Genomic DNA, 17844 nt, shown 5'->3' with positions numbered 1-17844 from the left:
TAACTGAAAAAGTAGAAATTTTGGTTCAGACTTACACTCATCCGTTGCCAGCATTCCCAACCCTGCCTCTTCCAAATTCCTCCTGGAAGGTACCAATGGAGATTTAAAAGATGAAATAAAATAAGAACCATTAAAAGTAGGACTAATACTCAATTGCTAGAAACTTGGAGTAATTTCCACTGATTCAGTGTTGTTTTTAGAGACAGTATTCCTGAATGGCAAGAAAATATTGAAAAGATGCCACTTTTGTATGTTAAACACATTTTAAATCAGAAGCCTTTGAGAAATGTTTAGCAATTCAGTTTCATCTAGGAGAGAAAACAATCAAGATAGGAAGAAATTTTGAAATCAGTATTAAATTGCTAGACTTACCAGATGTTACAATACCCTAGAACGCTACAACAGTAAAACAATACGACGCTAGCACAAGAATCAGCATATAGATCAAGGAGCATAATATAGGGTAGTAGTTTATGAAAATGGATTTAGGAATTAGATCTGGATGTATTAGCTCTATCACCAATTGACTTTGTAACTTTAGGGAAGTAATTGAACATCATCTAAAACGAGAATAATAATAATAGTTAACACCTCACATCCTGTTTTGAGGATTAAATGAGATAAGGTATATATAGCACTTAGCACAGTGCCTACCACAGTACTCAGTAAACAGTAGGTCATGTAATTATTTTTATAACAACTTAGAAACTGCCTCTGGTGTGTATTTTAGTATAGTATTTATGGTATAAACCAATGAAGAAATTTTCAGTAAATGGTATTGAGATCATTGTACAGCTATTTGGGGGAAAAGTTTCACCTTCAAAGTATAGCAGCTAGATGACAGTTGGAATGAATTCCTTAATGTAGAAAAGCAAAAGAAAATAATAACTGAAGAAGTTATTGATAAAATACAAACCTCTTGTGTTCTATTTAAGTTGTGCTTTCAAATATTCCAAATTAAAAGTTAATTATCTTTGGTTACTACAGGATATGTTTGAAAAAGTCAATAAAGCATATGAATTTTTATGTACCAAATCAGCAAAAATAGTGGATGGACCAGATCCAGAGAATATAATTTTAATTCTGAAAACACAGAGTATCCTCTTCAACCGTCATAAAGAAGGTGAGGCATGTGTTCTCAAATTTTAACTTCCCTCCAGCTGATTCTACCATGTTACTTGTTTCTACATCATACTTGAATAGATTTATAATTATTATTGCAAACCCTTGGAATCACATTTTAGATACAGCAAAAGAGTAGTTTTTCATAAGAAAGCCCAAAATGTTGTTTGTTTTGTTGTACCTCCCACTTCTTAGCTATGTTTTTCAATGTTTTGCATTTCCAACAAGGTTTCATTATTCCTTCCTGAAGGACATTTGCGTTCCTTGGAGGTTCTTGGTTAGTTTTTGTGTTTAGCTATTTAGCAGCAAACATATTAAATGAGATCTAAGATGGATCCAGAATCTAAGGATCGTTTAATGTTCTTAAATCACACACGGAAAGACTGTGCCTGTCATGACTCTAAAAGTCTCTGAAAGTTGAAAATGCCAAGAGTGTTCTGGTCTTTAAAAAGCAATAGAAACTTTTCAAGTGACCATATACTTCTCTTCACACCTCTTATTTCCTATGGTAGCTCTCAAAATCCTCAGTTTGAAAAACACTATTGTAGGTGAAATAGTTGTGATCACAGGGTACAGGGTAATTGGCAATTTCCAGCGTGTTTGCAGGGCCATTTGCAGTAGCCCTAATGGTAGCAGCCAAAAAGCTGGCAGTATGTTGAACACTTTAAAGACCTTGTGGTGGGGAGTTAGGTTCAATATGGCCGGTGTCCATTCGCTTGGGAACCAACCTTGGCTTACCTCACAAAGTGGGACGTCATTTGCTCTGTAGGATGACTTTGGAAGAAAAGGAAGAGAGGACAGTGGGGATCTGAGATAAGCAGGTGAGGACTGCTAGGTAATTGATGACAAGTGGAGTTGCAGTTTAAGAATGAATTGGAGGGAACAGCAGTTGGGTCATTAGAGAGTAATGATTAATTGATTCATTTTTGCATATGAATTAACAACACATTTGGAAGCATTTAGTTATATGGCATTTATTACTAATCAGAATGAGTTTAAAGACATCTTTAAACCATTGGTTTTTTTAAATGACTGAATGACTGAACAATACTAGCCACAATGTGCCGTTGTAGTTCACCATTGGTTTGTTATCAAGCTCAGAATGTTTTTTCAAGCTGTGTCTTCCACTTTTCCCAGGGCAGTTTATACCCACTGAGTTCTGGGGTGGGGAGCCTGATCTGATAGGACTCAAAGTTCATTCACTTTTCTTTCTTAACCACATAATATGTATGTATGTATTAGGACTACTGGGACCAATTCCAAGGGGCTTTTTTTTTTTAAGCCGTTTTAGAAATGAGTTAATTTAATGCAGATTATTGGTCACCCTTAAAAGGCAAAAGCTTTATGCTCATTTCAAGTGGGATTATAGAGATACTTATAAAATCACAGCCAATCAATTTGCATATCCCTGCCTTAAAGATAAGTGTTAAAAAAAGGAGGAAAAGAACAGAGCAATTCGGTACCTGTACATTTCAGCTTTCGCTTTTAAATTTATTTACCAAAGCATGGAACTAGCCAATTACAGTTCATAAATTGTTTCTGTTTTGTATTTCTAGTAACAAATTATATTCAGTGTTTTCAAATGTTTATTTTACGATAACTGGTGAAATAGGAAGAAAAGTACACTTGTTAATTCAGAAAGTAGAATATAAAATATTCACTCTCATTTGAATCAGCTATCTCTCACTATCTCTTCTTTACAAAGAGGCATGGATATCATGATAGTTAATACACTCTCTGGTACATTGGCTGTGGCTTGCTGCCTGTGATAGGTGAAAAGTTACGAAGGTCACATAGACATCATAGAAAGTAAATATTCTGCAAAGGATCAAAGCCAGTACACATTAAGTTCAGTTAACCTACCAGGAAATATTCTCTTATTAGCAGAAACATTTGCGAGAAATCAGCCAAACAAGTTGGCTAGAAAAGATCCAAGGGATTTATACTTGATTTTTTTTTTTTTATCAGCACCACATTCTAACCAATTGAGCTTAACTGGCCACCCCTTAATTTCTTTTTATAAACTAGAATTAGGAGGCATTTAAGATGTTGAATGTTTTATGATTTTTTTTAAGGCAGCATAGTATCAAAATTAACTTAAAACTGTGGCATGATTAGTTCTTGTTTTGTTTGTTGTTTTTCCAACACTTACTTTGGTTATTTCAGATTTACAGCCTTATAAATATGCAGGATACCCCATGCTAATTAGGACTATAACAATGGAAACATCAGATGACCTCCTTTTCTCAAAAGAATCACCATTGTTGCCTGCTGCTGTAGAGCTGGCTTTCCATACTGTCAACTGCTCAGCCCTCAATGCTGAAGAGCTCAGAAGGGAGAATGGAATTGAGGTAATAGGGAATGACCTTTGTTCTTACCTTCAAGCTAGTTTAGACACATTGTATGACTCTTGACAATAGAGAATTCAACAAGTACAAATACAGTTGATACAGTTTATTCCAACAGATAACACCGATATGTCCCCTATATTCTAGCACCAAAATTAAAGGTAGAAATGGAGCTTTATTTCATAATGTGAATTGAAGAGTATTGGATTCAAAATTGGTAAACTTAATATTGCTTACAAAGTAGTTAATTGGGAATGTTTAAAAAGAAGCGTCTAGGAATCCTTCGTTTACTTGTTTATTTAACAAATGTTAGTCAAGCAAACATTTACTTACCAAGTACCTGACATTAAAAGTTATTAATATTTTATTCCTACCAGAAAAAGCTTTTCAGACATCAAGTCAGAATGGAGACATAATGACTGACTTCTTTCTCTGCAGGTGTTACAAGAGGCATTTAGTCGCTGTGTGGCTGTCTTGAATCGTTCTAGTAAACCAAGTGACATGTCAGTACAGGTGAGGCTAAAACATATGGTTCTAAAAAATTACACTAGACCCGTAGTTCAGACTTTAACATCTATGAGAACCACTTGGAGAGCTCATTAATACATGGTTCGCTGAGCTTCATCTCCCATCCCTGGCCCACGGAGTTTCTGATTCAGTGGGTTTGCGATGGGGGCCCGAGAAGATGCTTTTTTATCAAATTCCCAGGTGGTACTGGTGGTTTGTGTATCACACTTTAAGAACCACTGCACTAAATCACTTGTGATCTATTGATTTCATTTGTTTCCTTAGAGAATAGTATAATGAACCCTTATGTCCCTGTTACCCAGTTTCAAATATCTGCCATTTCGCCATACTTTTTTCACTTATCTGTCATCCCCTTTCCTAATTTTCTTCTCTACCTCCCTCCACCATCTCTTGTGTTTTAATTGGCTTATTGTCTGCTCTGTTATAGTAGTTAAATTCTTTCATATAAAATCCATCAGGAATTCATTAAGATCATTGTAGAATGCATCTTTTTATGTGGCCCTTTGTTTATGCCCGCAAAATTTAGAATATTAAACAATTGAGTACAAGCTTTTTGAGTTTTATCCTCTGATTCCACAGTGTTAATAATCCAGAGATCAGCAAACATTTTTTATAAAGGGCAAGAGAGTAAACATTTGAGGCTTTCAGGCTATGTACAGGTTCCGTTACATATTTTTGTGTCATCTTTTTACACCTCTTTAAAAATCTAAAAACCATTCTTAGCTCTCTGGCCATGTAAAGACAATCCATGGTCTATTTGGCCCACATGCCATAGTGGCCATGGTGTGCCAGTCTTGCATCCACAGGAAATCTAGTGGTTTAATAGAAACATTCTGCCTCATTCTGGAGCATCATACATACCGTTAAGCATTCGTCACGGATCTCTGCTGTCTTAAGTGAGCAGCGCGCATGTGACTTTTGCTCTGTTGTGTGGTCTGCAGGTGTGCGGACACGTAAGCAAATGCTATAGTGTGGCCGCTCAGTTTGAAGAATGCCGAGAGAAGATCACAGAGATGCCTGGCATCATCAAGGACCTGTGTCGGGTGCTGTACTTTGGGAAGGTAGAGTTCATCTTCAGTGCTTTCCGGATAGAGTCAGCAATGGGCTTTCTTATCCAGTATCCACTCTCCAATTTATAAATAAGTTCTTTACCCAAAATTATTTTGAAATAAATTATTTCGGTCTCTAAAAGTGTTTTTCATAGATGTCTTGCTATAAAAGAAGACTTTTGTTCTTAAGCTGGCCCATAAAGAATGAGACTCGCGACATATCTAAAGGGAAGTGCATATCATCTGAACATTAGAAGAAAGGCAGGGAAGGAAGAGAGAAGATGGATGAATAAATCTAATACATAAAACCTGAAGTAGTCAAGTCACTGCCTCGTGGGAAAGGCTGTAGGACCTGAGATCTTACTGATTCCTCCTAATGCAGTACTGCTGAGGGAAGGGGACACCTTTCTTAGATAACTGGGCAGAGTGAGAGATGTATTGGAATAGAGGGGGTGTGGGGTGCTGATCCTGGACTAAGGTATCTAGGAGAAATAAGGCATGTGATGAAAATATTCCTCAGCTATATTTACTCATGTCCTTAGAAGTATTTGATAAGAATGGAAACTGACATAAAGAAGTAAACGTGCACCTGCACTAAAGATGCTGATAAACTTAAGTTCACTGGCATGTGAGTTACTATTGATGCCTTGTCACTATTTTTAAAAATTAAAAATTCAAGAAGCGAAATGAAAAAAACTATTCCCAAGTCTTTGAACACTAGCCTCAAAGATAGTATTTCTGTATTTTGTCAGAGTCACGTGTAATTGTAAGCTTTAAGGATATAGGATTCAGATTTAAATTGGAAATGAAAATATAAGCAGAGGTAAACATTTTGCACAGTAAGGTAACTAGCTTGACATACATTCACATCCAGTTTCTCTTGAGAGCTTATTTTTAACTGTAGTTAATTTTATCATTCTTATTCTCTCAGAGCATTCCACGGGTAGCTGCACTTGGAGTAGAATGTGTGAGCTCTTTTGCTGTGGATTTCTGGCTACAGACACACCTGTTTCAGGCTGGAATTTTGTGGCATCTGCTTGGTTATCTGTTTAATTACGACTACACGCTAGAAGAGAGTGGCATTCAGAAAAGTGAAGAAACAAACCAGCAGGTAACTTGAACACTGCTTTAATATTGAATTGGAACCCAAACCGTAAGTTAATGTGAAGCAAACCTCCAGCTATTCAAAACCCCCAAGGCATAAACTGTTTTTTGAGATAACTAAGTTTATTGCTTTTTAAGCCCCCAAACGTTTTTAACCATTTATGCTGGGAGAATTCAAGGCAAGGGAATTTGCAGTAGTGTATACTAGGCAAAACTTAATCTTTCCTTGATTACGCACAGTCTCCTTTATGATTGCAAAACTATGCTTTTGTAACACAGGGAAATGTAGTGATACTGTTGGGGCTCGCTTTGTTAAGTACTCACCTGATTTTTACAGATATTTTTTCTCTCCTATTCACTATCATTCATTACTTATATTGTTAGTGTGTGCCTCTAGCAGTCAAATCTACCTACCTCTCCCCTGTCCTCCCCCACCCCACCCCCAAACACACACACTCCCAAATGTGCTTCTTCCAGTTATCTACAAGATACTGTATGGGTATAAATGAGTACATAGATTCTGATGGTCTTTAATATAAATAAAAGAATAAGCTCTAATTCATGAACTCTCTGACATCAGTTTTGGGGACTCGTGTGCCTTTTTTTATTTGTTTGCTGTCTGCTCTTTAAATATGTTCTATACAGTTTGATTCCATAAAGCCATTGTTATCTGTATAAGATAACAGATCTACTTTAATGCCTTGATTTTTTTTAACAGGAAGTAGCCAACAGCCTTGCCAAACTGAGTGTTCATGCCCTCAGTCGCCTTGGAGGGTATCTGCCTGAAGAAGAAGCAACCCCAGAAAACCCAACCATAAGGAAAAGTTTAGCTGGCATGCTGACACCCTATGTTGCTAGAAAACTTTCTATAGTTAGTGCTACTGAGGTATGTGCTTCAGAGGTAGTCTGGGTTTTGATGACTATTTCAAGATCCTTTATATAATACAGGAACACAGCAATGTTGATTGCTGTAGGAAACCTAAAAATTGAAAATATTCACATGCTTTTCTCAACCAAGAAGTTCAGTTTATTGTAGATTGATACTAATGATACCATCTCTACAAGTCTAGTCTTTCTGTAAGGGTAAATTAACATCATGTTTCTCAGTTGTGGAGCCCACCATAATTCTTACCAACCTTGAGTCGTGACAGGACAGGACAAGAGAGTGAACTTGGAATGGTGTTTCACAATGGAAGAGGACTGGGAGTTGGAAGACCCAGAGTCTGTGTTTAGCTGATTCTTATAAACTATAAGTTATTTAGACTCAGGGTTGAAATCCTAAAAGTAAATCCATGTATGTGCACATATAATGCATTCGTGACAAAAATAAACATGATGTTAGCAGATCTCCCAACCTCTATAGCCTCTTTCATGAGGATCACTGACAAAGGATATAAGAATGTAGCATTAGAGAATTAACCTGTAGAAATCCATTAAATAGAATACCGTGAAGCCTTAAATTATAAAGCTTCATTTAAAGACATTAAAAGGTGTTTAAAATGTTTCAAGTGAAAAGGTTAAATCCCATTTTTGGTATTAAAAAAATGAAAGGGTGGCTAGATCTATACCAGTATGTTAACTATACTTATCCCTGAGTGGAAGAATTGTATGCTGTTTTTGTATTATTTTGTGTTCTCTAATGATTATCTAATACTTTTGTAAGGGAAAAGTCCTTAGGGTTCCAAATGTAGTTTTAGAAATCATGAAAAGCTTATTTGTTTTTTAATCCAATCTAATTGAGTCTGTTTTTTAGTGTAGGACATTGCTTTAGTGCCCCTGCATAATAGAGAAAAGCTTTAGATGTCACTATTGGTTTTTGTTCTTTTTCTAGACTTTTGTGTTTACCAATGTAGTGGGGTTTGCTGACTGAAAACAGTCTTTCCAGAAATACTAGCAAGTTTTTGATTACAGAAAAAGAAAAAGAAAAGTAACATTTCAAAATCTTAGATTGAAATCCATCTGGATTTAATAAAATGGTTATTTTAAATTGCCAGTTCCCAAAGTTTTACGGTTTTCGTAATGCTATAATTTTCCAGTCATTTTAGTTAACTAGTAGTTAATGCTTTGAAAACAAAAGTTGCATATCTTTGTACCCGCTGCTTTCCTTATGACATAGAGCTAGCTCTGTGACTAAAATGTGAAAAATTTTTACTAAAACATTAGAGTCAGATGCCATGGGGCCAGCTGAGTGGTTCAGTTGGTTAAGAGCTCGCTCAAGAGTGCAAGCTGTGAGCATAAGGGTCGCTGGTTCGATTCCCGGCCCAAGCTGAGCTGCTGCTGCGCTGCCAACAGGTGACAGGATGGCTCAGCTAAAAAAAAAAAAAAAAAGTCAGATGCCTTTGTGTATGTACATTGACAACCGAGGAGAGCTAAGCAAAGGGAAAGCACACTAGATAGCTGGGCAGTCAGAAGCTATGTCTGCAGAGCTACTTAATGCAGCCTTGAACCAGGGCTCAGCCAAGAAAATCGAAACTGACTCTGTCCCTAAATTTTATTTCCCTAGGAGTATGGGTTCATAAAGTCTTAGATTTTTTCTTTCGAATAGTATGTGTATAAGGGCAGTGTGATATGATTCTTTTTAAGCTTCTATTTATGGAGTGCTTATTAAATGCTTCGACACAAAATACCTTGTATAATTTTCACCAAAACAGAGCCAATGTTAAGAATGTGAAGTCAAACAGACTCAGATTTGAATCCTAGTTTCAACGCTTAAGGGTTGTGAGACCTGGAGCAAATGATTTGATTGCTCTCAGCCTTGATTTTTCTCAGCTGCAAAATGGATAATATTAACAAACTTGTTAGAAATATTGAAATCCTTATTGAGACCGATTATATTTAAGGCACCTATTGCCAAGTGTAATAGACAGTTTTAATAAATGATAGCTTCAATATTTTTTTTTCATAAATGTTACAAAACGTCTTCTGTCTCCTAGATATTGAAGATGCTGAACAGCAACACAGAGAACCCCTACTTGATATGGAACAATTCTACAAGGGCAGAACTACTTGAATTTCTTGAATCCCAACAAGAAAACATGGTTAAAAAAGTATGTTGTTGTTTTGCAGATTTCTTGGGTAACTTACTCTGTCTGGAAATTAACTCGGTATTGACAAAACAGAAGTCCATTCTTTCTCCATTTGGTGTTAGTCAAGCCTATAGCTTTTTCCACCTAACATTTGGCCCACTTAACAGGAGTGTTCTTACTGTATTTAATAATACATTGGAATTTTTTGTTGTTTTTATTACCACTTAAATGTAGCTGATTTCTATTATAACCAGTTTTTGTACCCAGGAACCCTGTTTTAATTGTTTTCTTCAGCCTCTTTCCCCAAGTAAATCAAAATTGCTTTTTGGTATCAAAATTGAATGGTTTCTCCTATCCTGCTACTTTCCAATGCAGAAGCTATTAAGCCATTAAAAATAAAGACAGTAAAATGGAAGATAAGGAGAAGGCCTACATAATACATACACTAGATGGTTGAGTCTTGGAGGTTTAGAAGATAATTATGCTAGTGGGTTTGGAATTCATTAAAGTGTAACCATCACTGTTAGGTCCTGAATTATTCAAAATTTGTTTTTTAATCCATTTTATGGTAGTCATTCAGAACTCTTTTTAGATAGAAGTTTTGGTAATTGCAGAGCTAGGAAAACAGGTCTCCCATTTCTTTACATCTATTCTTTTACCAGAAGAGACATGCGACATCTCTTTCTTTAGCATTTTATAATTTATTATCTACTTTTACTTATTCAGTCCAACATAAGTTCTGTGTGATAGCAACCTAAGTCTTCATTGGGACTATTTTTCTCCCATTCTTCTTTTCTGTTTCCTTTTTCTTACGTGGAAAAACTCTTCCTGATTTGTCAATCTGTACAATATTACTTTTTTTTTTTCATTCAGAGACCCCGTTTTCCAGCACTTTCATTTAACATTACTTTTTAAAACCGGTCCTAATACTGGGTTGTCAGAAAAGTCATGACGTATTTTTTTCTATGTTTTTCATTGCAAAAGTGCATCATGACTTTTCCGACAACCCAATATGTTCATTTCTTAGCTCTATCACCCCATATCAGACTGGGCCGAATATCTTAGTGTAGTGAAAAGAGCCACATGTCACACTTGCTTTATGAACATTAGCTCTAAGACACTTCATTGGCTGACTTCTGTGATTTTGTTTTGAAATTTTAAAATGAGTTACAACATTTATCTCTGGACTAGAAAATAACAGCTCTATGCCTCTTCTAGCGTCCTCCTTCCTGGTTATAAACATAGTTGCAGGGAGTGCTGCATGTGATCCCACCACATTTTTCCCCTCGAAAATGAATGGGTCTTTTAAATTATTTATCTGTTAAATTATTAAGCTGAATATGGATAGATTTATAAACCAGACACCAATGATTCTGATTCATATCTAACAGTCTTTTTTTCTTTTTTTTAAAGGGTGATTGTGACAAAACTTATGGATCAGAATTTGTCTATAGTGATCATGCCAAAGAACTTATCGTAGGTGAGATTTTCGTTAGAGTATATAATGAAGTCCCTACTTTCCAGCTAGAGGTAAGCTCTCTACTTTCAGTTTTGTCTGATACTTCTGCTCATTTGTTATTGAAAGCTACTAGTTTAATCACACTGTATACATTGAAATAATACCTGTTTCTCTGCCAAATGCTTTATACTAACCTGGGTATGTGATGGGGTGACCATTGACAACTTACGAGCCTCTTTATTTGGAATGTTGAAGAACTTAACTTTGTGTATCATGAATAAGAAGTTATTCCTGGCCCAGCTAGTCCTTAAATTGTGCATCATGCTACCGCACTGTCATGTATATTATATATGCCTTCAACTTACTCGTCTCTTATGGAAGTGCAAGGTCATTTACACACTCAGCTCCGTTATGTAGAATATCAGATTACCAGACGGAAGTCCTCCTCCGGCCAATGATTAGAAGAAAATAAGAAAGAATACAAGTGGAGAACCAAGAGAGTAATCTGGGGGTCACACCAGCTCATCTCTGTGATGATCTCGAATCACTTCCAGAAGCTAATGAGGAGCTTCTTTTTCATCTTAGTGCTTGGGGATCATGTAGAAATTTTTGTTGTAGTTTTTTGGGGGCAGATGAAGAAGTGGAGCTTTTAGAGTTTGCTCTTGGAAAAAAAGGAATTTACTAAACCATAACGTACATTATTTATTACAGAATAATATGTATAAATAGCTGTTAAGCAGAATGAGTTCAGTGATTTGTGAAGTCTCTTTGAAAACTGTCCTTTGAATTTATATTCTAAATATATATAACTTTTAACTATAAAAATATAACCAAATTGTAGAAGTTACATATCATAGCATCAATTACTTTCATTGGTGAAGGGAAGAGATACTCTAATTCAGAATTGTTCTAATAAAGTACTGATGGGAGTATATCAGATCTCTAATGTATCGAGACAAAAAATGTTGAGAAACAGTTTATAATGCAACTGGATTTTATCTCCCCACTGCTTAATCCATAAGTGTATTCATGTATATGTATAATTTAATCACTTTCATAGCTTGGAAGTTTTCTTGTTTTATTTTTGTTTTGTTTTTTAGCTGTGGAGTCTTTGTTACAGGTTATTTCTGAGAACCCACCTGTATTTAAATATTTCTCCACTCAATTTAGGTTCCAAAAGCATTTGCTGCAAGTCTCTTGGATTACATAGGATCGCAGGCCCAGTACCTCCACACATTCATGGCTATCACACATGCTGCAAAAGTGCAGTCAGAGCAACACGGAGACCGCTTGCCAAGAGTGGAAATGTCTTTGGAGGCTCTGAGAAATGTCATAAAATATAATCCAGGTGTGTGACTATAACCTTGATTAGTAAGATCCTTACAATAAAAGGGCTTTAAAAATTCCATTTCTCAACTTTATCAGGGAAACTCAGGGGAAGTTACTTAGTTATAATGCTGTACTCAGTATAACATTAAGAGGAATTGACCCCATAGTATTTTTACCTATAAATAATAGGTTGGAAAGAGAGCTCAAAATATCATGTTTATAAATAGTCTCGGTGAGTGAAAAGGCAGAATAACTTGGTAGTGTAAAATTTCAAATTGATGACATAAGTTGATACACCAAGTATAAATGCTTAAATTAGATTTATTTATTAGGTGATCTGTTTTTTGCTTCTTCCGGTCCCTAACAATGCCATGTATATATGGGCACTCATATTTTTGAAAAACTGCTTGAAATTTTTTGGTGTATAAATGTTGAAATAATAAAAAGATAAGAATTTTTATCCTTAAGCATCTTTAAGAGGCCATTTCCAAAAACATTATCATTCTTGCCTGACCCCAGGGAGAAGGGTGAGTGAAAATCAAAACATTTCTTCCAATTCTAGCTTTGAAAACAAATATAGAATATAAAACCTAAAAGAATACAAATTCAGTTTAACTTTTAATGTTACCTTTCAGGTACTTTTTTACTCTTTTCACTATATAGTACAGTATTATTAAAATTCTGACCTTTTTTTTAATGCTAACAAATTATTCAAATAAAACAACAGTACTTAAATGTTAGGAAAATTAGTCATTCCCAAGGTATACACTGGGGTGTTAACTATAAGCAGTATTATAAAATTCAAAGAAAACCAGTTTTTATTGTTTGGCGTTGGCATAGTAGACTGTTACTAGTAATGTACTAGGTACAAAGAAATTGCAGCAAAGCAGGCTATTGATTGGAACTTAAAAAAATTGAGGAAGGGCTTGCACAGAAATTTTATTTTGATAGCATTTATAAACTTCATATATCAGGATCACATACATGCTCACTTATAATTTAGAAGTATGGTTTATGTGTCATTGATGTATTTATGATAATTCTTACTTTTTAAGAAGTAGCATGAAAGTGAATTAAAACCACCTTATTTATAGATATTTTCAGATTTTTTAAATTGTGGGATTATAGTGAATTATCTTATGGGGCCTCAAAAGATTACAAATTACAGTTTTACTACCATATAGCAAAAGGAAAAATGCACTGAACAACACCTTAATGTTTAATGTTTGTTTTATTAACAACAGAATACTAGTAAATATATGGGATTGGGGTTTGAGGTGCATAGGAATGGAAATGCCATTCAATGTTACGTGTTTTCAAAAGGAGCCCCTTAAACATGCACATCAATTGTTTGTTTGTAATGTAGTCCTCAAGTGGCAGAGTTCTAACTCAGTCTTAATTAAAAGCCAGACATGTCATACTCTCCCAAAATGATGTAATTAAGCTTAGGGGTTTAGCTCTAAGGTCTAGAGATAAAAGAGTAAAATTACCACCTTACACCTTTTGTTTTTGAGTTGTATTTGGATTATGTATTTGATAAATTTCTTGTTTTCAGCCTGAGGCCAGGGATGGGGATGGACATGGAAGCACACATCAGAAACTCTAATAGATTACTTTTGCCTCTTAAGATTTACTGCTGCTTCGAGATACTCCACTCACCTCATGTCTGGAGTGTTGAGAAAAGGTTATCAGAGACTTACAGTTGACAGTAAACAACAGTGTGTATTTGTTTTCTGAAGGCTTATTTAGGACGTGTCTTGGAAATAAACATTTTATTCTTATTCTCTAGGCTCTGAAAGTGAATGCATTGGGCACTTTAAATTAATATTTTCTCTTCTACGAGTCCATGGAGCTGGTCAAGTGCAGCAGTTGGCTTTGGAGGTAAAAGAATGTTGTACTAAAGCATGTTGCCTTTCCTACCGCTACTGTAGATGGGTTGAGCCTTGATTAATCACCATCTGAAGTTGAATGGAAGTTTTCTGTGTGGGTTTTTTCATTTTGTCTATTAAGCCAAGTGAATATGTTTTTGTTTTGTTGTTTTTTTTAATTTGAATTTACTCATTTTAAGAGCAAATGTTACACTGTTGTTCAGGATCATTCCCTCTGTGGTCATTGTCTGTTATGCATTAGAACTTGGGATGCATTGTGCATTGTCCTGTGGTGTGGTTCAGAAATGGGTTTTACTCTGGAAGCTTGGAAGCCAGAGATAACAAGTCCAAGAGTCAGGGTTTCCCTGATCTCTGTGTCCCCACAGAGAGAGATTTGAGACCAAGGGACTCTGCTGGCTTACACGCTGTGAATCTGTGTTCCAGAACAAGGCCCCTGCCCCCTCCCCAGTTGCTGTCCTTCTTATGGGTCTGGTACAAATCAGCCTTTGCAGTGAGGGATATCGACAGAACTGGCATACTGTGCTGTTTACAGGCGCTGTCTAGGAAAGTCAGCTGCCCAAAACCTGTCGGTCGGCCTTCGAGGTCCAAGAGAAGTTGCAGGCCCCTCCTTCAGGAGAATTAAACCGCTGGCTTCTTGGGAAGCTGTTTCGGGTGGAGCCTTTTCCTCTGGGAGAAGCACGAAGTCACGGGGGCTTGTTGTCCAGGCAACCCAGAGTGAGCTCCCAGAATCATTTTTCAGATGATCCTGCTCATTGTTACACTCAGTTTATTATAAAAAACACCAGATCCAACCCTGCAGTAACAGGTTAATGAGTGGTTTATGAATGATTTGTGTAACATGTTCTTAGATTTCTTAGATTGCATTTTGATCTAAAAAAGTTTTAATAATAAAAGTTAAATTGGTCAAAAAGCTTAACAAGCATGTTCTTTTAATTGAAAAGCATGCTTCTCTACTTAATTCCTTCAAGTACCTTGTAACTTCTTAAATAAACATGATTAACAAGAGTTAAACTTGAGAGATCACCGTCTTTGAAACAAAAACATGGCTTTTTTTTTTTTTTAGCTGAGCCATCCTGCCTCCTATTGGCAGCTCAGCTCAGACCGGGCATCGAACCGCTGTTGCTCAGAGCTCAAACTCTTGAGCAAGCTCTTAACCAACTGAGCCACTCAGCCGGCCCTCATGCCTATTTCTTTATAGCGGAAAGAGAGACCCAATTTGTTGTGCTGGGCCCTGAAGACATTTATTTTCTCCCTCTACAAACAGAAAGTCCCAGTAGTGAGGATTGGTGCTAACATATTTGTTTGATCATCGTTATACCTAATTCTTCTAAATTAATAGGAAGCTACTATATATAATACATACATGAGCATTAATATTTTGTATTCTCAAAAGATCAATAAAGCCAATCTTTTAAAATTAAGCTGTCCTCTAAGAAGTAAATATTTTGTCCTCCAAACATTTTTTTCTCACTTGTGTGAAACCTTAAATATATTTAGGTCTGACTAATGTGACTTAAATTTTATTTAGGTATGAAATTATTTCCAAAACTCTTAACTACCCTGTTGATTAATTTTCAGGTTGTAAATATAGTGACATCTAACCAAGAATGTGTCAACAATATTGCTGAATCAATGGTTTTGTCCAATTTATTGGCTCTTCTACATTCGTTGCCATCAAGTACGTATATTCACCAATGGAATTTTAGAATCCGCAGAATGGCCAACCAACACATAGCGGGGAGCAGTGGCATAGATGATACAAAACATGATGGCTATTCATGTTGAGTTTTGGGATGTTTTAAGGGATATCTTTATATTAGATTTGTCTTTCTAATTATGCTTTACATAAGTTGATAGAATTATTTTGCATTTCCCATATCAAAAGTTGAAAGTCGGAAGTGAGAGAGGTCCAGAAGCAAAAGAAAGTCACCTAGGATTTCCAGTTTGCTAAGTATAAACTTCACATAAGTAATGAAGATTGACTAATATGGTTCTGTGGTTTATAAAAAAAAAAAGCACATAATTGGTCTTGAATGATATAAAAAGTGCTGAAGATAAAAATTGCCCTGCGTTCAGCTTAGAGTTCAGTTCTGCGTTATTTGTCATTTACTGATCTGGTGCCGGTAGAGACTGTTGCCACCAAGCTGAGGTCAGGTTCAAACAGCATTCCAGCCTGAGGACTTACTTGCACGCAGCCTGCACTGACAGGCGTGCTGTGCTCCTCTCAGGAACCGCCTTGTGAAGGCTTGTTCTCCTGCGTGTTAATCCCAGGCCGGTTACAGCCCTTTGGTGTGTAGTGGCTTAGCCTCAGCCTGATACGTGGCAGCCTCCATCCACTCTTTTGCCATCTCTTTACCTTGCTCACCTGTCTGTCATTGCCATTTGACTTTGGAGGAGTAAGGTCCAGTAGCCCAGTGTACTTGGATGACAAGGACTGGGAGGTACACAGACTGTGTCCAGAAGGATGCTGTTGGGTCTTAGATTGGAACAGTGTCTTGGAGCTGCTGCTTCCTGCTCATTTCTCGAAGATAACAGCACCAGATGGAAATCTTAGGTGCCAGATCAGAGTCCCCCAGGTGTCAGGAGGTGAGGAGATTTTGTTTGTGCAGTGAACAGTGAGGTAGGAAGATGGTGTAGCGAAGTGCTTACGAGTGTGGGCTTTGGAGTCAGACTTCTATACAAACCCCAGCTCTGCCACTCACTGGGTGTGAACCCGTGGACTGATTAAACTGGGTCTTATCTTCCTCACTCACAGCAAGGCCCTGATGTATGTCTCGCTGATTGTTGTAAAGACTGAAGTGTGATCCCCTGTTTAGAGCACCTAGTTCAGTGCCTCGTGCAGAGTTGGTGCCCAGGATTTGTAAGCTTGCTGATGATGCTTTCCTTGAAATGGTTTTTCCTCTACAGGTCGTCAGCTTGTTCTGGAAACTCTTTATGCTTTGACATCGAGTACAAAAATAATCAAAGAAGCAATGGCAAAAGGTAATGTATGAAGTGCTTCCTCATTAAGTCATGTTCAATAATGATAAAGCTAATTTTAAGCTGCTTTATACAGTCTGATAAACTAGAAAATGCTTTGAAAGGCCTACAGGTTTTTTTAAAAAATAAATTGCATTGAGTTGAAATAAGATGAAAAGGAATTCTACTGATTAGAAAAGTTATATGCTTTATGTATCGTATGAACACTAATTCTCTTTTTCCTTCACAGGAGCTTTGATTTATTTACTGGATATGTTCTGCAATTCAACACACCCGCAGGTTCGAGCCCAAACAGCAGAACTTTTTGCTAAAATGACAGCAGATAAACTAATAGGTCCAAAGGTGAGTACGAACTAGGTTCTTAGAAAATTAATTAGTAAAGCTCCATTACTCTGATACTGATTTCATGATGTACCAGAATCTGAGGAGGTGAGGATAAGGAAATGATACAATGTGAAAGTTGGAAGATTAACATACCTGAAATTGTTCCTATGTATTACTTAGTTTGCAAAAAATGATCCTTGGGGGAGCCTGCACTGGAATTGAGAATTCTTAGGAGAGTGTTAGATTATGGTGATAATTGTTTATCCCCCTGGGCGAAAGAACAAAAGTACATTTCGGTTATGACAGAGGATAGGTTAGGCTCGGCTTTCACACCGCGGGGATTGGCCTGTGGAGGTAGCTAGAGGAGGAGATGGTGAGCTATGTCCTTGTATGTTCCACATCTGTATTGGTGAGGATACGCCACCCTCCGGAAGTAAGGCTATGCAGGGGGATTTCTTAAATCTGAGGCACAGGATGGGAATGAGACTAGATAGGTAAGTAGGAGCAGATCATAGTGAGGCTTGTTAAAGCGACCTTTGCATAAATCAAGGTTTATCTTTCTCCCGTGCCAGAACTTTTGGATAATAGTTACGGCCCGTATCACCATAACACAAATTACAGCAATATTCTATCTTAGAGAAATATAAACAAACCACATACTGAGATGTCTGCAATAGGTTTTGCTTC

General features: G+C 36.6%; 1 protein-coding gene across 3 annotated transcripts in view; it reads left to right on the top strand.

The window, feature by feature from the left end:
* Positions 1–17844, top strand: part of DNAJC13 (DnaJ heat shock protein family (Hsp40) member C13) — a 102844-nt gene that overhangs the window by 70936 nt on the left and 14064 nt on the right. For all 3 annotated transcript variants that reach the window (XR_002122727.1, XM_019632254.1, XM_019632253.1), the window contains 13 exons: positions 988–1123; positions 3289–3473; positions 3909–3983; positions 4940–5059; positions 5979–6158; positions 6870–7037; positions 9085–9198; positions 10591–10707; positions 11807–11984; positions 13755–13846; positions 15433–15532; positions 16762–16836; positions 17063–17175. Coding sequence is in view for 2 of the 3 variants with exons in the window: in XM_019632254.1 (XP_019487799.1) it covers positions 988–1123; positions 3289–3473; positions 3909–3983; positions 4940–5059; positions 5979–6158; positions 6870–7037; positions 9085–9198; positions 10591–10707; positions 11807–11984; positions 13755–13846; positions 15433–15532; positions 16762–16836; positions 17063–17175 (1653 nt within the window). In the remaining variant the exon portion in view is untranslated. The remainder of the gene's footprint in view (positions 1–987; positions 1124–3288; positions 3474–3908; positions 3984–4939; positions 5060–5978; positions 6159–6869; positions 7038–9084; positions 9199–10590; positions 10708–11806; positions 11985–13754; positions 13847–15432; positions 15533–16761; positions 16837–17062; positions 17176–17844) is intronic.

The sequence above is a fragment of the Hipposideros armiger genome, unplaced genomic scaffold, assembly GCF_001890085.2.
Source record: "Hipposideros armiger isolate ML-2016 unplaced genomic scaffold, ASM189008v1 scaffold_1111, whole genome shotgun sequence".
In the NCBI taxonomy this organism is placed as follows: Eukaryota; Metazoa; Chordata; class Mammalia; order Chiroptera; family Hipposideridae; genus Hipposideros; species Hipposideros armiger.
The sequence above is the reverse complement of the archived record's forward strand: the minus strand, read 5'-3'. Positions and strand labels throughout refer to the sequence as shown.